The following is a 22,491-nucleotide window of genomic DNA, read 5'->3' as shown; positions in this document are numbered from 1 at the left end:
AGGGAGAGGGGGGGGACGACGCAGAGAGAGGGGGGGACGAGGCAGGGAGAGGGGGGGACGGAGGCAGGGAGAGGGGGGGACGGACGCAGGGAGAGGGGGGGACGGACGCAGGGAGAGGGGGGGACGGACGCAGGGAGAGGGGGGGACGGACGCAGGGAGAGGGGGGGACGGACGCAGGGAGAGGGGGGAGGCGGAGAGAGGGTGAGGCGGAGAGAGAGAGGGTGAGGCGGAGAGAGAGAGGGTGAGGCGGAGAGAGAGAGGGTGAGGCGGAGAGAGAGAGGGTGAGGCGGAGAGAGAGAGGGTGAGGCGGAGAGAGAGAGGGTGAGGCGGAGAGAGAGAGGGGGAGGCGGAGAGAGGGTGAGGCGGAGAGAGAGAGGGGGAGGCGGAGAGAGAGAGGGGGAGGCGGAGAGAGGGGGAGGCGGAGAGAGAGAGGGTGAGGCGGAGAGAGAGAGGGTGAGGCGGAGAGAGAGAGGGGGAGGCGGAGAGAGAGAGGGGGAGGCGGAGAGAGAGAGGGGGAGGCGGAGAGAGAGAGGGGGAGGCGGAGAGAGAGAGGGGGAGGCGGAGAGAGGGGGAGGCGGAGAGAGAGAGGGTGAGGCGGAGAGAGAGAGGGTGAGGCGGAGAGAGAGAGGGTGAGGCGGAGAGAGAGAGGGTGAGGCGGAGAGAGAGAGGGGGAGGCGGAGAGGGGGAGGCGGAGAGAGAGAGGGTGAGGCGGAGAGAGAGAAGGTGAGGCGGAGAGAGAGAGGGGGAGGCGGAGAGAGAGAGGGGGAGGCGGAGAGAGAGAGGGGGAGGCGGAGAGAGAGAGGGGGAGGCGGAGAGAGAGAGGGGGAGGCGGAGAGAGAGAGGGGGAGGCGGAGAGAGAGAGGGGGAGGCGGAGAGAGAGAGGGGGAGGCGGAGAGAGAGAGGGGGAGGCGGAGAGAGAGAGGGTGAGGCGGAGAGAGAGAGGGGGAGGCGGAGAGAGGGGGAGGCGGAGAGAGAGAGGGGGAGGCGGAGAGAGAGAGGGGGAGGCGGAGAGAGAGAGGGGGAGGCGGAGAGAGAGGGGGGGAGGCGGAGAGAGAGGGTGAGGCGGAGAGAGAGAGGGTGAGGCGGAGAGAGAGAGGGTGAGGCGGAGAGAGAGAGGGTGAGGCGGAGAGAGAGAGGGTGAGGCGGAGAGAGAGAGGGTGAGGCGGAGAGAGAGAGGGTGAGGCAGGGAGAGAGGGGGTGGCAGGGAGAGAGGGGGAGGCAGGGAGAGAGGGGGAGGCAGGGAGAGAGGGGGAGGCAGGGAGAGAGGGGGAGGCAGGGAGAGAGGGGGAGGCAGGGAGAGAGGGGGAGGCAGGGAGAGAGGGGGAGGCAGGGAGAGAGGGGGAGGCAGGGAGAGAGGGGGAGGCAGGGAGAGAGGGGGAGGCAGGGAGAGAGGGGGAGGCAGGGAGAGAGGGGGAGGCAGGGAGAGAGGGGGAGGCAGGGAGAGAGGGGGAGGCAGGGAGAGAGGGGGAGGCAGGGAGAGAGGGGGAGGCAGGGAGAGAGGGTGAGGCAGGGAGAGAGGGTGAGGCAGGGAGAGAGGGTGAGGCAGGGAGAGAGGGTGAGGCAGGGAGAGAGGGTGAGGCAGGGAGAGAGGGGGAGGCAGGGAGAGAGGGTGAGGCAGGGAGAGAGGGTGAGGCAGGGAGAGAGGGTGAGGCAGGGAGAGAGGGTGAGGCAGGGAGAGAGGGTGAGGCAGGGAGAGAGGGTGAGGCAGGGAGAGAGGGTGAGGCAGGGAGAGAGGGGGAGGCAGGGAGAGAGGGGGAGGCAGGGAGAGAGGGGGAGGCAGGGAGAGAGGGGGAGGCAGGGAGAGAGGGGGAGGCAGGGAGAGAGGGGGAGGCAGGGAGAGAGGGGGAGGCAGGGAGAGAGGGGGAGGCAGGGAGAGAGGGGGAGGCAGGGAGAGAGGGGGAGGCAGGGAGAGAGGGGGAGGCAGGGAGAGAGGGGGAGGCAGGGAGAGAGGGGGAGGCAGGGAGAGAGGGGGAGGCAGGGAGAGAGGGGGAGGCAGGGAGAGAGGGGGAGGCAGGGAGAGAGGGGGAGGCAGGGAGAGAGGGGGAGGCAGGGAGAGAGGGGGAGGCAGGGAGAGAGGGGGAGGCAGGGAGAGAGGGGGAGGCAGGGAGAGAGGGGGAGGCAGGGAGAGAGGGGGAGGCAGGGAGAGAGGGGGAGGCAGGGAGAGAGGGGGAGGCAGGGAGAGAGGGGGAGGCAGGGAGAGAGGGTGAGGCAGGGAGAGAGGGGGAGGCAGGGAGAGAGGGTGAGGCAGGGAGAGAGGGTGAGGCAGGGAGAGAGGGTGAGGCAGGGAGAGAGGGGGAGGCAGGGAGAGAGGGTGAGGCAGGGAGAGAGGGTGAGGCAGGGAGAGAGGGTGAGGCAGGGAGAGAGGGGGAGGCAGGGAGAGAGGGGGAGGCAGGGAGAGAGGGGGAGGCAGGGAGAGAGGGGGAGGCAGGGAGAGAGGGTGAGGCAGGGAGAGAGGGTGAGGCAGGGAGAGAGGGTGAGGCAGGGAGAGAGGGTGAGGCAGGGAGAGAGGGTGAGGCAGGGAGAGAGGGTGAGGCAGGGAGAGAGGGTGAGGCAGGGAGAGAGGGGGAGGCAGGGAGAGAGGGGGAGGCAGGGAGAGAGGGGGAGGCAGGGAGAGAGGGGGAGGCAGGGAGAGAGGGGGAGGCAGGGAGAGAGGGGGAGGCAGGGAGAGAGGGGGAGGCAGGGAGAGAGGGGGAGGCAGGGAGAGAGGGGGAGGCAGGGAGAGAGGGGGAGGCAGGGAGAGAGGGGGAGGCAGGGAGAGAGGGGGAGGCAGGGAGAGAGGGGGAGGCAGGGAGAGAGGGGGAGGCAGGGAGAGAGGGGGAGGCAGGGAGAGAGGGGGAGGCAGGGAGAGAGGGGGAGGCAGGGAGAGAGGGGGAGGCAGGGAGAGAGGGGGAGGCAGGGAGAGAGGGGGAGGCAGGGAGAGAGGGGGAGGCAGGGAGAGAGGGGGAGGCAGGGAGAGAGGGGGAGGCAGGGAGAGAGGGGGAGGCAGGGAGAGAGGGGGAGGCAGGGAGAGAGGGGGAGGCAGGGAGAGAGGGGGAGGCAGGGAGAGAGGGGGAGGCAGGGAGAGAGGGGGAGGCAGGGAGAGAGGGGGAGGCAGGGAGAGAGGGGGAGGCAGGGAGAGAGGGGGAGGCAGGGAGAGAGGGGGAGGCAGGGAGAGAGGGGGAGGCAGGGAGAGAGGGGGAGGCAGGGAGAGAGGGGGAGGCAGGGAGAGAGGGGGAGGCAGGGAGAGAGGGGGAGGCAGGGAGAGAGGGGGAGGCAGGGAGAGAGGGGGAGGCAGGGAGAGAGGGGGAGGCAGGGAGAGAGGGGGAGGCAGGGAGAGAGGGGGAGGCAGGGAGAGAGGGGGAGGCAGGGAGAGAGGGGGACGCAGGGAGAGAGGGGGACGCAGGGAGAGAGGGGGACGCAGGGAGAGAGGGGGACGCAGGGAGAGAGGGGGACGCAGGGAGAGAGGGGGACGCAGGGAGAGAGGGGGACGCAGGGAGAGAGGGCGACGCAGGGAGAGAGGGCGACGCAGGGAGAGAGGGCGACGCAGGGAGAGAGGGGGACGCAGGGAGAGAGGGGGACGCATGGAGAGAGGGGGACGCAGGGAGAGAGGGGGACGCAGGGAGAGAGGGGAACGCAGAGAGAGAGGGGGACACAGAGAGGACAGAGAGAGAGAGCGTCTAAATTTCTAGATAATGAGAGAAGTGGAACAGGACATTCTGAAAAGATAGGAGTATTTACATGGTTTAATTGAGCATTGTTGTGCTGAGTACCTGTGCTCTCCTCCCTGTTGGGCAGGTTAGCCGGACACGAGTTGCTGATTGTGACTGTGGCATTAGACAGATTTTGAGTGGTGTAAACACTCAGCAAGTTCCCCGAAACTGGGAGCTGTGGAGACAGCAGAATTGAGAGTGAGGGGGAATCTGATCGATAAGACTATTGTCCCTTAGAATCCAGATGGTCAAAGAGACGCAACAAGAAACCAGGGAAACTGTACAAATGTCTCTCTGTAACCCTTCCCCCCAGGGGGCGGTGTTGTAATCACACCCTGGCTGCCAGGGGTGGGGGGAACAGCGCTGCGATCCCACCTTGCCGCCAGGGGGCTGAAATCCCAAACCTCCCCTCCCCCAGGGGTTCGGTGCTATAATCCTACCCTCCCACCGTGGTGCTGTGAACCAGCCTCGCACCAGGGCAGCAGGGTGGCACAGTGGTTAGCACTGCTGCCTCACAACGCCTGGGACCCGGGTTCAATTCCTGGCTTGGGTCACACATTGAGTAAACACATTCTCCCCGTGTCTGTGTGGGTTTCCTCCGGGTGCTCTGGTTCCCTCCCACAGTCCAAAACACGTGCTGGTTAGGTGGATTGGCCATGCTAAATTCTCCCTCAGTGTATCCGAACAGGCACCAGAGTGTGGCGACTTAGGAGATTTCCACACTAACTTCATTGCAGTGTTAATGTAAGCCTACTTGTGACACTAATAAATAAACTTTAAAAAGGGCGATCGCACTGTTGTCCCACTCTCCTCCCAGGGTGCTGTAATCCCACACCGTCACCAGGGGATGGTGCTATAATCACACCCACCCCTCAGGGTGCTGTGATCCCATCCTGCCAACAAGGGGATGGTGCTATAATCACACCCACCCTCCAGGGTGCTGTGATCCCACCCTGATGCCAGGGTGTGGCTCTGTCATCCCACCCTCTTGCAAGGACGGGAGTACGAGAAACATAGGGGGTTCCCCTCCAAGTCATTCACCATCCTGACTTGGAAATATACCCCCGTTCCTTCACTGTCGTTGGGTCAATATCCTCCCTAACAGCACTGTAGGTGTGCCTACACCCAGACTGCAGCAGTTCGGAAGGCAGTCCACTACCACCTTCTAAAGGGCAACTAGGGATGGGCAATAAATGGGAATAGCCAATGATACCCAGATCCTGTAAATGAATTTTAAAACAGCAAAATCCAATCCCATCCTCATTCTTTGCTCACGCGTACATGGGCTATTGGCTGATTGCAGGAGCACTGGGACCAACCACAATAACTCCCCCCAACACCCAACCAAGCTGACAACAGCTAATTCATACAGAATTCATAAGTAATTCATACACATCCTCTCTACAAGGAGCAACCTATTCCAGAGCTTCTGGGCTAGGTCAAGGAACTAAACTAAATTCCCACAATGACAAGAGTGAAGGAGCAGGGAGAGGGGGACTCACGGTATTGGGCATCTGGAGAACGGAGTCGACCAATCCCATCATGTCGTCATTGTAGCTCGATTCCAAGCTGATGATCTCATCAATGACATCATCCATCTATGAACAGACAGAGCGAGTTCCGTCACATCGGCTGGACGACCATTCATAAACCCAAGGACTGCTTACATACCACCCAGGGCCCCATCTGAAATACCCCTCAAAACACAGATATGCTCTGAAGCCACACTGAAATGACCCACAATACTCCAAGCTCTCAGAATACCCCAAAACTGAGTAAATATCACCTGGGCCCATAAAATGCACTCCAAACCCCACCCACCCCCTCCAAAATATCCCCAAAACCTTGAAAATACCCCTGAGTAAATTACAGTGAATCCTCTTTCAATATCTTCCGAATTATTAACTACAAATGCCTCTAAAACCTCCCTAAATAATCCCCTTGAATACCCAAGTAAATAACAGGAAGGAAATTGCCCAATCTGGTCCTTAAAATGTTCCTACATTATAACCCTCAAACTATAATTTCCTGGCAAATATCTCGCGATGCGAGTGTTCCCCCCCTTCCACAACCCCCTGCTCTCCCAAAGGATCTTACCTCCTTCTCTGGGTTCGAGTCGATTTTCAGTAGGGCCATGGGGCTGTTGGGGGTACTACCCGCTGCCCGAGGCGCTGCCTGCTCCCCAGACACAGGAGAGCCAGCCAGAGCTTGGCTGGCAGCCTTGCCCCCCATGGTGGTGGAGAGGTACTGTTTGACTTGCTGTCGCTGAGACTGCTGGATGTGATACTTGGTCGGGTTCTCCAGATGGGTCTGCACCTGCCAGAAGAAATTCAACCATGTCAGCTTCACTTTCCAAACTGGCTTTCGGGGGAGACGTTAAACTACAGACCTCGCTTGCACACTCGGCACAGCATAAAAGATTGCATGGCCACGAATGCAGGATTACTACCAGGACGCAGGGGTACGTGGGACATCTTCACCGTAATTAAGGAAGTTTGACAAATGTAATAAGCACAAGTATGTTGTGACCATGAATTCGAGAACCGAACATTCGCGCAAAGTAATCTTGGGACTTTACACCACAAGGCCAAATCTGTGTAAAGAATGTAGAGACAGTGATAAGAAAGCAAAGGAAAGCTTTGCTCATTCATTGCTCTGCAACTGTCTCCAGTTTAATGATTTGATTAATGATTAAAGGGCAAAATATAACAAATTAAAACAGAAAATGCTGTAAATGCTGTCAGGCAGCGCCTGTGGGGAGGCAAATACGGTTAACGTTTCAGCTCCATGATGATAGCTCATCGATCGGAGATGTGAACTCCCCTTCTCTCGCCACTCACTCTCTCTGACCTGATGACTACTTCCAGCATGTTCTGTTTTCATTTCCGATTTCCAGCATTTGTATTTTGCTTTGGAAGCAAGAACACCATTTGGCAAGCTGTACTCAGTAAAACTAAAGTTATTAAGGGAAGCAAGGCACTGTGGATGTTAGCGATCTGAAGTAAAACAGGAAGTGCTGAAAAAATTCAGCAGCTCTGACTGCATCTGTGGAGAGAGAAACAGAGCTGACATTTTGAGTCCGTGTGAGCCTTCTTTGGAATCAGGGGAGCACAGAATTCTTACAGCACTGGAGGCCACCTGACCATCATGTCTGTATCAGCTCTGTGAATGAGCAATATACCTAGTGCTATACCCTTCCCCAATATCCCTGTCCATTGTTCCTTTATAGAGAATAATCCAATTCCTCTTGAATATCTCGGTTGAACCTGCCACCACCACACTCTGAGGCAGCACATTCTAGATCCTAACCACTTGCTGTGTGAAAAGCCTCTCATCGCGTCCTCATTTCTTGTTTTGACAATTAACTTAGTGCCCTCTTGCTCTCGTTTCTTTCACCAATGGGAACAGTTTCTCCCACTATTCATAGAAATCATAGAAACCCTACAGTGCAGAAGGAGGCCATTCAGCCCATCGAGTCTGCACCGACCACAATCCCACCCAGGCCCTCCCCCCACATATTTACCTGCTAATCCCTCTAACCTACGCATCTCAGGACTCTAAGGGGCAATTTTTAACCTGGCCAATCAACCTAACCCGCACATCTTTGGACTGTGGGAGGAAACCGGAGCACCCGGAGGAAACCCACGCAGACACGAGGAGAATGTGCAAACTCCACACAGACAGTGACCCGAGCCGGGAATCGAACCCGGGACCCTGGAGCTGTGAAGCAGCAGTGCTAACCACTGTGCTACCGTGCCGCCCAGACCCCTGTTGATTTTGAACACCTCTATTCAAATTTCCTCTCTACCTTCTCCTCTCTAAGGAACATAGTTCCAATTTCTCCAATCGATGTAACTGAAGTTACTCATCCCTGGACCAGGGTTGAATCGTTTCTGCACCCTGTCTGGTGCCTTTGCCTTTTTCCTTAAGTGTGGCACTCAGTACTGGACACAATACTCCAGTTGAGGCCGAAGCAATATGTTGTCCAAGTTCCACATAACTTCCTTGCTCTTGTACTCTATGCCTGTGTTACTAATGCCTAGGGTCATTGTTTCTAAGTCCAAAAAAATCATTACTTTTCAACCCTTTTATCTTGAATGTTATTTTGGATCTAGTGTTGTGCAATGAGAATGGGTTAATGAATAATCTTGGAGCAAAGGGGCTCCCGGGCAAGTAAGGGAATGAGGCACAAACAGGTGCTGGAAATGCTGCATTACTTGGACATAGATTGGAACGTTTTAAGACCTCTTTAGAACTTACACTGACACTAATCAAGAGGAGGTGAAATCGATTAATACAGTGAATGGATAACTTATAATAGCAATATAGTTGTGTTCTGTCTCTACACCTTTTCGATCTTTACAGTGGAACGATTATAAGGCACATATCAGTGTCACCAGGAAACTCAGTAGGTGGACGAAATGCAAATAAGCTGGGATATTTACATTCATTATGGCAGATATAGAGGAAAATTTACAAAGAATCCTAAACACAATTGCAACAGTCACAGATATATAGATTGTCATTGAACTGTAGCATAACAATGTGCATGATAACATCAGAGACCTCAAATCATAGAATAAAGAGCAAGCATAGGCTTTTTGGCCCTTCAAGCCTGCTCCACCATTTACTATGACCTTGGCTGATCAGCCAATGCAATAGTCTGATTCAGCCTTCCCCCCAAAAATCCTTTGATCCTCTTTGCCCCCAAGTGCTGTATCTAACTTCTTCTTGAAAACATACAATGTTTTGGCCTCAACTACTTTCTGTGGTAGCAAATTCCACAGGTTTACCATTCTCTGAGTGAAGAAATTTCTCACCTCAGTCCTAAAAGGTTTACCCCGTATACTTAAGACCCCTGGTTCTGGACATCCCCACCATCGGGAACAGTGGAATCGAAAGTAATAATTAAAGCCATTTTCTTATTTCGGTGGCCTAATAACGTCAGACAGGAAATGTGGTCAAGTGACACTTGCAAAATAAACCTTCACAAAGTGTGTCAGGATTCTTTGGAAATAAACGCATTCCTGTGGAAAGCAGAATGCTACACCCGGTCAAAATTATTACCACATGATCGAAAAAGGAGCCAAAGCAAGACAATGGGAAATAAATGAAAGGTAACAAGAGACATGGTTTCCTCGATGTATGAGGAGGACGAGCTGAATAACACACACATTGTTAATGAGGAGGCTTCGGAGGAAGGAGGCCACACAAGACGGACTTTTGCAAATGATCACCAAGAGGCAACTACAATTCCTAGGGCATGTGTCGAGGAGGAATGAGAATCATCTGGTAGTGACTGCGAAAATGGAGGGCAACAGAGCATGAGGGGGAGGAGAAAGGAAGAAATACAGCCACTGCTCAAGAGGCAAAAGAGGTACAAGATTTGGGAACTTGTACTATTAAAGAGTGAGAGTTGGAGATTGATTGCCAAACATTGCAACATCCGAAGAGGAAATTTATAATTAGTTTAGAAATGAGATTTAAACAAGGCAAACCATGTTGGTATGAAGGTCAAGCTCGCTAAGGAGACTGAGTAACTACATTAAAAGATATGAGAGAAGACAAACAATGGCTTGCATTTGAAGAATTAATGCATAATTTGCAACAAATAAACATCACTTTATGAATTCCTACATAGAAATGGTCCAACTGTAGTTAAGAACAGGGGTAAAAGGTAGTATTTTATCAAAGGAAGAGGCCTCTCATCTTGATAAAATGTGTAACAAGCCCAAGGACTGGGGGAGTTTGAGAACTGATGGTGATGTACTTGGGCAGGCCAAACAAAGCAAGGGTACATGATGAACGGCAGGACCCTGGGAAGCACCGAGGATCAGAGGGACCTTGGCATGTACATCAGTCCTTTAAGGCAGCAGAACAGGTGGATAAAGTGGTTAAGAGCGCATGTGGTATACTTGCCTTTATTAGCCAAGGCAGAGAGTTCCAGAGCAATGAAGGTATGCTGGAACTATAAAAACACTGGTTCGGCCCTAGCTAGAGTATTGTGTGCAGATCTATAATGGACATTATAGGAGGGATGTGATAGCACTGCAAAGGGTGCAGAGGAGATTTACCAGGATGTTACCTGGACTGGAGAGTTTTAGTTATGTGGAGTGAGTGGATAGACTGAGGTTATTTTCTCCTTGAAGAATGAGGAGGTCATGATTGAGATGTGTAAAATTACGAAGGCCATAGATAGGGTCGACAGGAAGAAATCTTTCCCTTTGGTGGAGGGATCAATACTAGGGGGCACAGATTTAAGGTAAGGGGCAGGAAGTTCAAAGGGGATTTGAGGAAACACTTTTTCATCCAGAGGGTGGTGGGAGTCTGGAACTCACTGCCTGAAAAGGTGGTGGAGGCAGAAAAACTCATAACATTTAAGAAGTATTTAGATGTGCACTTGCGACGCCAAGGAATACAAGGTTATGGGCTAAGTGCTGGAAAATGGGATTAGAATAGTTAGGTGGTTTGCCTTTGACCAGCACAGACGTGACATATCAAAGGACCTTTTTTTTGCTGTAGATTTCTATGACTCTAATTCCGCAAAGGGCCAAATATTTGACAAGACAGGAGTGCAGACTAGCGAAGGACATAAAAACAGATTCTAAACATTTCTACAGCTGTGCAGATAGAAAGAGATTAGTGAAAGTAAATGTGGGCCCATTAGAGACAGATAAATTCACAAAGGGAACAAGGAAATGGCAGAGATATTAAACAAATTATTTCGCCGGAAACCTTCAACCTCGTCCGTGGCTTGGATTCTCCGGTGACACTACAGTGAATGGAGTTTTGGCTGAGGGCCAAATAATTCTCCATTCTGACTCGCAGCAGGGGCAGGATGAATGAGATTGGCGAATCCATCAGTCTCCACAGTAAAAACATTTTTTTAAAATGGGAATAAAGAGGGATAAAGGGTCTAGTGAGAAGTAGCAACTTCATGAAATCATGCATCCCAAGGCGGCACGGTGGCACAGTTGTTAGCACTGCTGCCTCACAGCGCCAGGGACCCGGGTTCAATTCCAGCCTCGGGTATGGAGTTTGCACGTTCTCCCCGTGTCTGCGTGGGTTTCCTCCGCGTGCTCCGGTTTCCTCCAACACTCCAAAGATGTGTGGGTTAGGTCGATTGGCCATAATAAATTGACCCTTAGTGTCGGGGGGACTAGTTAGGGTAAATATGTGGAGTTAGGGGGATGGGGCCTGGGTGGGACTGTGGTCGATGCAGACTCGATGGGCCGAATGGTCTCCTTCTGCACTGTAGACATTCTATGATTCTATGAGAAAAGAGATAGTACTGGAGAAATTAAAAGGACCAAAGGGCAACAAATCCCCTGGAACTGATGACCTCCATCTTCACATTTAAAAGAGGTGGCTGCAGAGATAGCAGATGCATGTATTATGATCATTCACAATTCCTTCAATGCTAAAACATTTCCCAAGGTTTTTAAAAAGCAAATTTAACCCCACTACTTGGGGGGGGTCTACTTCTGCTCCTATGTCTTGTGGTCTTATTTTAATCAGTGAGGTAATCAAGGGTTATGGGGAGAAGGCGGAAAAGTGGATTTGAGGATTAGCAGATCAGTCATGAGCTCATTGAATGGTGGAGCTGGCTCGATGGGCCGAATGGCCTGCTTCTGCTCCCAGGTCTTCTGGTCACTGTTAAAGAAAGGAGTCACGGGCATTCAGCCTTGGATCTTCAGGTAAGCGTTCTCCAAGGCGGCCTTTACGACACACGACAGCGCAGAGTCGCTGAGCAGAAACTGATAGCCAAGTTCCGCACGCATGAGGACGGCCTAAACCGGGATGTTGGATTTATGTCACATTATCAGTAACCCCCACAGCTTGTTGGATTTATGTCACATTATCAGTAACCCCCACATCTTGCCTCCTGGACTTGCAGAATTCCACAAGCTGTTCTGTCTGGAGACAATACACATCTTTTTAACCTGTGTTGAATGTTCCCTCCACCCACATTGTCTGTACATTTAAGACCTGGCTGGCTGTAGAGATTTGCATTCTAATCAGTATTCTGTAATTTGATTTCTGTGTCTGTGTACTGTTTGAGAACAGAGACCACTCCATCTGACGAAGGAGCTCTGCTCCGAAAGCTTATGGTATTTGCTACCAAATAAACCTGTTGGACTTTAACCTGGTGTTGTGAGACTTCTTACTAAAGAAGGGAGGAACAGAGAACAGGGAAGTGTAGACCACTTGTCCTAACATCAGTAAGTAGGCAAATCGCTAGAAACTATTATAGTCATGGTAACAGAGCACTTAGGAAAAAATAGTGTGCATGTGGATTTAGGAAAGGGAAATGGCGCTTGACAAATATACGAGAGTTTTTGTTCAAAGATGTACTAGTGAGATGTATAAGCAGGAAACAATAGATATAGTCGTTTTGGATCTTGAAAAAGTATGGTGCCATACAAGAGGTTAATACACAAAATGAAGACTCATGGGGCTGGGAGTAATATGTTAGCAGGAATTGGTTAATAAACAGAGCGGAGAAATAACAGATTTCAAACAGCAGGGTATGGCAAGGATCTGTATTCAAGCCTCTGCTATTTACAATCTACATTACCAAACAAGAGGACAGAGTGTAACCTATCCAGAGTTTCTGACAATACAACATTAAGCGAGAAAATAAGCAGAGGAAGAGAAAGAGGCTGGGGAGAGATTTAGACAGGGTGCGGTGTGTAGGCAAGAACTCAGTGATGGGATACAATAAAGCGAAGTGCAAAGTCATCCACTTTGATTGGAAGAGCAGAAAAGCAGCATTTTTTTTTCAATGCTGGGAGGCTGGGGAATGTTTGCCTTCAGAGGGAGCTGAGGGATCTTGTACATGAATCACTGTGCAGATACGACAAGCAATTTGACAGTCAAATGGTTTGATAGCTAATGTCACAGAAAGTTAAAAATGCTTTCGATAGGACATTGACGAGACCTCACCTGAGTATTTTGTACAGTTTTGGTCTGCTTACCCATGGAAATACACACTTGCCTACAGGGAGTGTGAAAAATGTTCAGTCGAGTGATCACTGGCACAAGACAATCATCCTGTGAGGAGAGACTGAGTAAACTGGATCTATATTTCCTGAAGGCTGCAAACATGAGAGGTGATTGCATTGAAGCACGTGAATCCTTGACTGGCTGTGGAATCCAAAACAGAATTGGGTTGATGGATTTTTGGATGTTCAAAGGATTAATGGAGATAGAGGAGGAAAGTGGACTCGCAATGGATTGGCCATTTTAATGACTAGAATTTCAATGAGTAGAATTTCAAAATTTGCTGATGATACCAAACTTGGAGGAGTGGCAAATCATGAGGGTGAACGCAGTCGACTGAACAGGATTAGGAAAGCTCGCATAATGGGTAGACAAGTGACAGATGGAATTTGATACGGAGAAGTTTGAGGTGATGTACTGAGTAAGAATCATAGAATCCTACAGTGCAGAAGGAGGCCATTCGGCCTATCGAGTCTGCACTGACCACAACTCCACCCAGGCCCCATCCTCATAACCCCATGCATTTCCTCTAGCTAGTCCCCCTGACACTAAGGGGCAATTTAGCATGGCCAGTCCACCTAACCCGCACATCTTTGGACTGTGGGAGGAAACTGGAGCACCCGGAGGAAACCCACGCAGACACGGGGAGAACGTGCAAACTCCACACAGACAGTGACCCTAGCCAGGAATTGAACCCGGGTCTCTGGTGCTGTGAGGCAGCAGTGCTAACCACCGTGCCACCGTAACGCCCATCAATAATGAGGCAATGAAGCCTCAATGGCACAGTTGAAAAGAACGCACAAGGACAGAATGAGCTGCGGCTGCCTGTGCACAGGACTTTGAGATATTCCAAAGGAGTAGCTAGCGGGGCATATAGGATCTTGGGCCTCATTAACAGGAGTACTGAGTTAAAAGCAGGGAAGTTATGCTGAATCTTTATGAAGTCCTGGTTAGATTGTGTTATGATGCGGAGGTTGACCCCCTTTGGACAAGTAACGCCGAATGTCCCAAAGAAGAATACCTCGCCTCGTAATCTGTTAAAAGTGTGTGGGAAGGTGTGAACTGTTCTTCAGTAACGTTTAGTGGGTAACTAACAGAAATACTTGATACTCACTTTAAAATGAACCCTGAACTATTTATTTATTTAACTAATAGGGAAATTTAACTAAACAAGTAACATACCAAAAAAAATAAGATTCTAATGGAATGCTGTTCAAATAAATACAATATTCATTCATTGACCAAAAAATATATAAAAAGAAAATTCAATCACTCAAAAAAATACAACCAGGCTTTGTGGCTTTTGGAAACTTTCGGAGTTTGTATGTTGATTCCTCTGTCTTTAAGTTCTTACTGATTTGGTACATTTTGCTAGTTAGATGGCGCGTTCTCTTAATGTGGAGATGCCGGCGTTGGACTGGGGTAAACACAGTAAGAAGTCTCACAACACCAGGCTAAAGTCCAACAGGTTTATTTGGTAGCAAACGCCACTAGCTTTCAGAGCGTTGCTCCTTCGTCAGGTAAGTGGGAGTTCTGTTCACAAACAGGGCATATAAAGACACAAACTCAATTTACAAAATAATGGTTGAATGGTTCATGTCACACTATCTGTAACCCCCACGACTTGCCTGGGCTTGCAAAATCTCACCAACTGTCCTGGCTGGAGACAGTACACATCTCTTTAACCTGTGTTTAACCCTCTCTCCACTCACATTGTCTGTACCTTTAAGACTTGATTACCTGTAAAGACTCGAATTCCAACCATTATTTTGTAAATTTTGGCTTTTGCTACCAAATAAACCTGTTGGACTTTAACTTGGTGTTGTGAGACTTCTTGCTGCGTTCTCTTAAGACATATCTGAAGCTGGCAAAGTTGATAGCTGCTCTCTCCCTCTCGAGGCCTGAGATGTGGCAGTTGCTAACTCCTGTTTTTCCTCCTTGCAGTCTCTTTTATACCTGTGATTACCTATCAATTTTCCTACAATAGGATTGGTCTGATTTTGTCAACACCATCAAGTTCAAATGTTATAGGTTCCTGGTAGCTGAGTGCCTGTTTTAAAATTGACTGGACTAAATTTTTTAAAAAACAGGTTGTCTTGTCGAGACTACTGCTTGACCTTTTGATACAAATGCTTCAGCTCGGACTCTGGATGTACTTTGCATTTTAAACTCCAAGCACGGAAACAAAACACCAGCTTTTAAAGGGACACCGCAATGTTTTTTCCCCTGTAGCACTTTTACAATTTTTTACAACATCAAATTCCAAACTTCACAAACTCAACTTTGCAACAACTGCAACTGGATTAGTGCCCCCCTTCTGGTTCATCATACTTAGTAAGCACATGAGTGTCTTTGAGAAGGATGAGGGAACTTAGCTTGAATAGAAACATTGTGCCAGGGTTCGGGAAAAAGGCGGTGGAATGGCACTAAGCCACGATGCTTGTTTAGTGGGCCAGTGCTGACACAATTGGCCAAATGGCTGCCTCCTCCACTGTACCAATTCTGTCAGGTTAGCTTGGAGAAGCTGAGGTTGTTCTCCTTTGGAGCAAAGGGGATTGAGGAGAGATTTCATAGGTAGGGACAAGATCATAAAAGCAAAATACTGCGGGTGTTGAAGATGTGAAATGAATACAGTAAATGCTGGAAAGGCTCAGCAGGTCTGGCAGCATCAGAGAGGTATATGGTTAATACTTTGAGTCCAATATTAATTTTCTTTGAAATATAGATTCTGACAAGTTTGTTTAAGGTGAAGATGGGAAAACTGTTCCCAATAGAACACAGATTTGGGATACACATTTAAAGTTTTAGAGAAGAGATGCAGGGGGAACGTGTGGAGGATTTTCTTTTTAAACTTAATGAGTAGTAATGACCTGGAACCCACTGCCCACAGGGATGGTGAACAGTTTCAAAAGGAAATTGGATAAGTACGAAGGTGAAAGGTCAACATCATGCCCACGATCCCCTCTAGTCATCTCTTGTCGCTGTGGCAACCGAGGCCCTGACTCACCTTCAGGATCTCCATTGGGACCTGTGCCTTGGCAGGCAGCCCCAGGGGTCCATTGACGTTGATGGCACGGGAATGGTTGGCAGAGGCTCGCTCCTGCATGAGCTGGGCAGCCGCCTGCTGCTCCTTCCTCTCCTGTTCCTGTGTCTGCTCGCGCATCAGTTGTTGCCGCAGTAACACCCGGGACGTCATGATGGGAGCAACCGTAGTCTGTTTCACTTTGTCCGGCTCTGAGGAGGAACTGCGATAAGAGGGAGAGAGAGTTCAGAATGAATAGGCAGCTAGGATAGATAAATGGGTCTTCCATTGGTACATTATCATTGGAATGGTGCTCAGAGGAGCAGGAGATCACTCAGGGAACAAAATAGCAATCCACTGGTATAGGCAGAAGGCATGGTTGGAGGTACAATCTTGACATTGGTGCTTACCAAGCAAGACAACTTTGTCAAAGTAACAGTACATGAGCAATTCACCAGGCTACTGGATGAGATGAAAATAGATAGAGTGGCAAGAAGTAGAGGGAGTGGGAGGAGTGCAGGCAGTAGGAATGAGGGGAAGGGCAGCATGGGGGAGGACCATTTCTCAAATTTAGAACTCTTATCCAGGTTTGTAAATCCCTTGTGATCTCACCTCATCCCCACACCCCCTCCCTAACTCTGCAAACTCTTCCCTCTTCCAATTCCAGCCGTACCCAAAGCTCTGGAATTCCCTCTCTAAGCCCTATCCATCTCTCTCCTGCTTTTCCTCTTCATGTTTAAGATGTTTGTTAAAAATCTAGCTCTTTTGATTTCATTTCCTCCTATCCTGTCCCTTTATATGGTTGGGTGTGAAGTTGTGTTTGCTAACTCCTTCCAAATGGCTCAGGGAGTTTTCGGATGTTAAAAGGTACTCTATTAATGCGCGTCCTCACAGCAAGCTTTCAAAATGCCTTCCAGCCTGAAACACGAGCTCCAAACACATTTTCAATAGTCAGGTGTTTTGCTACAGTACTGCGGCCAATAACACACTTCAAGAACAATGCCTAGGCCTCGCACATGAGGTTCACAAGGACGCCTTCAGGAATGAAGGATTCCAATTTCATAGAGAGACCGCAGAAACTGGGATTGTTCCGCAGAGACCAGAAAAGATTAAAATAGAAACAGAAAATAGGAGCGTGAGGCGGCCATTTGGCCCTTCAAGCCTGCTCCACCATTCATCATGATCATGGCTGATCATCCAACTCAATAGCCTGATCCCACTTTCCCCCCATATCCTTTGATCCCCTTTGTCCCAAGTGCTTTATCTAACTGCTTCTTGAAAACATTCAATGTTTTGGTCTCAACCACTTTCTGTGGTAGCGAATTCCATAGGCTGACCACTCCAGGTGAAAAAAATGTCTCATCACCTCCGTCCTAAATGGTCTACCCCGAATCCTCAGACTGTGACCCTGTCCTGGACACCCCCACCATCGAACACATCCTTCTTGCATATACCCTGTCTCATCCTGTTACAATTTTACTGGTTTCTAAGGTGACCCCCTCACCCCGCCCACCTCTCCCCGCCCCCAACCCGCCCCATTCTTCTAAATTCCAGCAAATACAATCCTAACTGGCTCGATCCTTCCTTATCATCCCAATCAGTCCTGTCATCCCAGGAATCAGTAGGCAAACCTTCGCTGCGCTGTCTCTACAGCAAGAACATCTTTACTCAGGTAAGGAGACCAAAATTGCACCACAATATTCCAGGTTTGGCCCTGTATAAATCCGCCAAGGCATCCCTGCTCCTGTACTCGAATCCTTTTGCTTTGAAGACTAACATACCATTCGCCTTTTTTACTGCCTGCTGCACCCACATGCTTACCTTCAGCGACTGATATGAGAGGACACCCAGGTCTTGACGCACATTCCCCTCGCCTAATTTATGGCCATTCAGATAGTAATCTGCCTTCCTGGTTTTGCTACCAAAGTGGATAACCTCACATTTATCCAAATTGTACTGCATCTGCCATTGATTTGCCCACTCGCTCCACTTGTCCGAATCACACTGAAGCATCTCCGCATCCGCTTTACAGCTTATCCTCCCACCCAGCTTTGTGTCATCTGCAAATTTGGAGATATGACATTTAGTTCCCTCATCTAAATCATTAATATAGTGAATAGCTGGGGTCCCAGCAATTACCCCACTAGTCACTGCCTGCCATTTGGAAAAAGAACTGTTTATTCCTTCTGTTTCCCGTCTGCTAACCAGTTTTCTATCCACCTTAACACATTACCCCCAATCCCACATGCTTCAATTTTACACGTTCTCACATGTGGGGACTTTGTCGAAAGCCTTCTGAAAGTTCAAATAAACTGCATCCACTGGCTCTTCCACATTAACTCTACAAGTTACATCCTCAAAAAATTCCAGTGGATTTGTCAAGCATGGTTTCCCTTTCATAAAATCATGCTGACTCTGTCCAATCCTGCTGCTGTTTTCCAAAAGTGTTGCTATAAAATCTTTGACAATGGGCTCTAGAATAAACCCCACCACTAACGTCAGTGTTACTCATCTATAATTCCCTGTTTTCGCTCTACCTCACTTTTTAAATAGGGGGATTATGTTCGCTACCCTTCAATCCGTAGGAACCGCTCCAGTCTATAGAATCTTGGAAGATGAAATCATAGAATCATAGAAACCCTACAGTGCAGAAGGAGGCCATTCGGCCCATCGAGTCTGCACCGACCACAATCCCACCCAGGCCCTATCCCCACATATTTACCCACTAATTCCTCTAACCTACGCATCCCAGGACTCTAAGGGGCAATTTTTAACCTGGCCAATCAAGCTAACCCGCACATCTTTGGACTGTGGGAGCACCCGGAGGAAACCCACGTAGACACGAGGAGAATGTGCAAACTCCACACAGACAGTGACCCGGGCCGGGAATCGAACCCAGGACCCTGGAGCTGTGAAGCAGCAGTGCTAACCACTGTGCTACCGTGCCGCCCTAATGACTACCAATGCATCCACTATTTCTCCAAGCCACTTCAAGGAACAGTGCAGCACAGGAACGGGCTCTTCGGCCTACCAAGCCTGTGATGTTGTTCTATCTAGACCTGTATCCCTCTATTCCCCGCCTGTTCATGTGCCTATCCAGATGAGTCTTAAATGTCGCTAACGTGTCTGCCTCAACCACCTCACTTGGCAGTACATTCCAGGCCCCCACCACCCTCTGCGTAAAAAATATGCCCCGCACATCTCCACTGAACCGTCCCCCCCTTACCTTGAACTTGTGCCCCCTTTTAATTGTCATTTCTGCCCTGGGAAAATGCTTCCATCTGTTCAGCTTATCTATACCCCTCATAATTTTATAAACTTCTATCAGGCCGTCCCTCAGCCTCTGTCTTTTCAGGAAGAACAATCCCAGTTTATTCAATCTCTCCTCATGGCTAATACCCTCCGTGCCAGGCAACATCCTGGCAAAAGCAAATTACTGCGGATGCTGGAACCTGTAAACAGAAAAGAAAATGCTGGAGAATCTCAGCAGGTCTGGCAGCACCTGTAAGGAGAGAAAAGAGCCGACGTTTCGAGTCCAGACGACCCTTTGTCAAAGCATTGCTCGCGTTCCAAATGCTCTCCCACCCTCGTGCTGTGCCCCCCTCCGCCCTCTGTTCCCTCTCACGCCCGCACGCCTCATTCACCCTCAGGTACCATCGCCACTCATGCCCTCACTCCCCTCTCACCATCTGGTTCAGTCATGCTCTCTCCCTCTTGTCCCCGTCCCCTCTCCACCCTCTTTTCATCTGACTCTGTGCCTCTCCTCCCTCCACCCCATCACCCTCCTTCCCTCCCCCCCCCCCCCCCCCCCCATCTCTCTCTGTCACCATCAGATCTCACCTCCCACTTTCCCTCTTCACCTCCCCCCACCTCTCCTAGACTCCACCTTGCCCCCTTCCTGCCTCTAGCACCCCTCCCCTCTCCACCCCTCCCTCACCCTCTGACTCCACCTCTCCCTCTTGGCCCACTCCGCCCTCTCTCTCTATCCTCCCCAGCACTCTCTGCCTCGCCCTATTTGTTAAGTAACTCACTGTGAAGCAGTCAGTGGGAGTGATGAGGAAAGCTAAGATCAGCACATTTCCACTCTGCTTCCGCCCCCACACCAACCGGCCTCACTCAAAGCAGGAAGTCTCTTTGCACACAATCCTCGTTTGAATTCCAGAGCTTCTGCTGATTCACCGCAGTTTCGATTCTTCCACACCCTCTGCTGGGAGCTGGCTGCTCTCCCACTTCCTCTCTCTGTACATGAAGAAAATGCGGCCAATTCTCAACTTCAGATACACATAATACCCCCCCATCTGCAAGCCTCACACTCAGGGGGCAGCAGACAGGCTCCAACCTAATGGTGCTGGGGTGGAGGGGGTGGGGGCACTTGGAGGGAGGTGAGACAGAGACATACAGAAAGAGGGAGAGAGACAGAGCAAAGGGGAGACACAAAGCAAGACGGAGTGAGACAGAGCGAGAGGAAAAGTGACAGATCGAGATAGAGACAGAGAGAGGGGGAGAGAGGGGGGGAGAGAGAGGCAGACAGAGAGGAAGAGAGAGAGGGGGAAAGAGGCAGAGAGAAGGGAGAGAGAGAGAGGCAAACAGACAGAAGAGAGAGAGATTTGCTTTGATTTATTATTGTCACATGTATTAACATACAGTAAAAAGAGAGAGGGAGGGACGGCCCGTGCCCCTGGCCGAGGGAGGAAGGGGTGGCGGGCGCCTGAGCACCCGGCAGGGGCGGCGCCCGCTCGAGCGCCCGGCAGGGGCGGCGCCCGCTCGAGCGCCCGGCAGGGGCGGCGCGCGTGTGCGCCAGGCAGGGGCGGCGCGCGTGAGCACCCGGCAGGGGCGGCGCGCGTGTGCGCCAGGCAGGGGCGGCGCCCGCTCGAGCGCCCGGCAGGGGCGGCGCCCGCTCGAGCGCCCGGCAGGGGCGGCGCGCGTGAGCGCCAGGCAGGGGCGGCGCGCGCGAGCGCCAGGCAGGGGCGGCGCCCGCTCGAGCGCCCGGCAGGGGCGGCGCGCGTGAGCGCCAGGCAGGGGCGGCGCGCGTGAGCGCCAGGCAGGGGCGGCGCGCGCGAGCGCCAGGCAGGGGCGGCGTGCACGAGCGAGCGCCAGGCAGGGGCGGCGCGCGCGAGCGCCCGGCAGGGGCAGCGTGCACGAGCGAGCGCCAGGCAGGGGCTGCGTGCGGGAGCGAGCGCCAGGCAGGGGCGGCGCGCACGAGCGAGCGCCAGGCAGGGGCGGCGCGCGCGAGCGCCCGGCAGGGGCAGCGTGCACGAGCGAGCGCCAGGCAGGGGCGGCGCGCACGAGCGAGCGCCAGGCAGGGGCGGCGCGCACGAGCGAGCGCCAGGCAGGGGCGGCGCGCGCGAGCGCCCGGCAGGGGCAGCGTGCACGAGCGAGCGCCAGGCAGGGGCGGCGCGCGCGAGCGCCAGGCAGGGGCTGCGTGCGGGAGCGAGCGCCAGGCAGGGGCGGCGCGCACGAGCGAGCGCCAGGCAGGGGCGGCGCGCACGAGCGAGCGCCAGGCAGGGACGGCGCGCACGAGCGAGCGCCAGGCAGGGGCGGCGCGCACGAGCGAGCGCCAGGCAGGGACGGCGCGCACGAGCGAGCGCCAGGCAGGGGCGGCGCGCACGAGCGAGCGCCAGGCAGGGGCGGCGCGCACGAGCGAGCGCCAGGCAGGGGCCGTGCGCACAATGGAGCGCCAGACGGAGACGGCGCGCGAGAGCGCCAGACGGAGACGGCGCGCGAGAGCGCCAGACAGAGACGGCGCGCGAGAGCGCCAGACAGAGACGGCGCGCGAGAGTGCCAGACAGAGACGGCGCGCGAGAGCGCCAGACAGAGACGGCGCGCGAGAGCGCCAGACAGAGACGGCGCGCGAGAGCGCCAGACAAAGACGGCGCGCGAGAGCGCCAGACAGAGACGGCGCGCGAGAGCGCCAGACAGAGACGGCGCGCGAGAGCGCCAGACAGAGATGGCGCGCGAGAGCGCCAGACAGAGACGGCGCGCGAGAGCGCCAGACAGAGACGGCGCGCGAGAACGCCAGACAGAGACGCGCGCGAGAGCGCCAGACAGAGACGGCGCGCGAGAGCGCCAGACAGAGACGGCGCGCGGGAGCGCCAGACAGAGACGGCGCGCGGGAGCGCCAGACAGAGACGGCGCGCGAGAGCGCCAGACAGAGACGGTGCGCCAGAGCGCCAGACAGAGACGGCGCGCGAGCATTAAAGAGAGACAGTACTAGTGGAGTTCCATTGCTTTGGGCAGACAGCTGCTGATGACGTAGCCACAAGTGCTGAAGCAATATCAGATGGGTTATTCATGGGAGCAGAATTGGAGTTGCACAGAGATTGTGGCAGATGGTGGGACTTCTGAAGCTGAAAACAAAGTGAGGGGTCAAGGTATTTGAAAAGCAGGCTGGGAATGTTTTGGACAGTTCATGAATTGTAGCAGCAGGAGCTCAACAGGGTGGTGTGTGGTTAGTTTTGGGGGGGGTGGAGAGCTGATACCGTTGGCAGTGTTCGGGATTCTTTTGAGCTTGACACAAGGTGGGGGTCTGGGCTGGACAGTCTTAAAGGAGATGCATGGTCATATTCCCCATCTATGTGTAAAATACGAAAGGAGGGTCAATGGACGTCGCTGAGTGGTTGCAGGACATTCTTAAGGGGGGGGGGGGGGGTTGAGCAGCCAGAGGTCGTTGTACACATTGGTACCAACGACATAAGTAGGAAAAGAGGTCCTGAAGTGTGAATATAGAGAGTTAGGCAGAAGTCTAAAGTGCAGGATCTCGAAGGCAGTAAATTCTGG

At 52.4% G+C, this 22,491-nt stretch overlaps 1 protein-coding gene across 2 annotated transcripts in view; it reads right to left on the bottom strand.

The window, feature by feature from the left end:
• LOC144506264 (microphthalmia-associated transcription factor-like) overlaps nt 1-22,491 on the bottom strand; it is a 48,785-nt gene that overhangs the window by 10,784 nt on the left and 15,510 nt on the right. For both annotated transcript variants that reach the window (XM_078232131.1, XM_078232132.1), the window contains 4 exons: nt 15,700-15,937; nt 5,787-6,005; nt 5,192-5,287; nt 3,750-3,864 (listed from right to left, as the gene is read on the bottom strand). In XM_078232131.1, the coding sequence (XP_078088257.1) occupies nt 3,750-3,864; nt 5,192-5,287; nt 5,787-6,005; nt 15,700-15,937 (668 nt within the window). The remainder of the gene's footprint in view (nt 1-3,749; nt 3,865-5,191; nt 5,288-5,786; nt 6,006-15,699; nt 15,938-22,491) is intronic.

This window comes from Mustelus asterias, chromosome 17, assembly GCF_964213995.1.
Source record: "Mustelus asterias chromosome 17, sMusAst1.hap1.1, whole genome shotgun sequence".
NCBI classification, from domain to species: Eukaryota; Metazoa; Chordata; class Chondrichthyes; order Carcharhiniformes; family Triakidae; genus Mustelus; species Mustelus asterias.
This window is presented reverse-complemented; position numbering and strand designations above follow the sequence as displayed.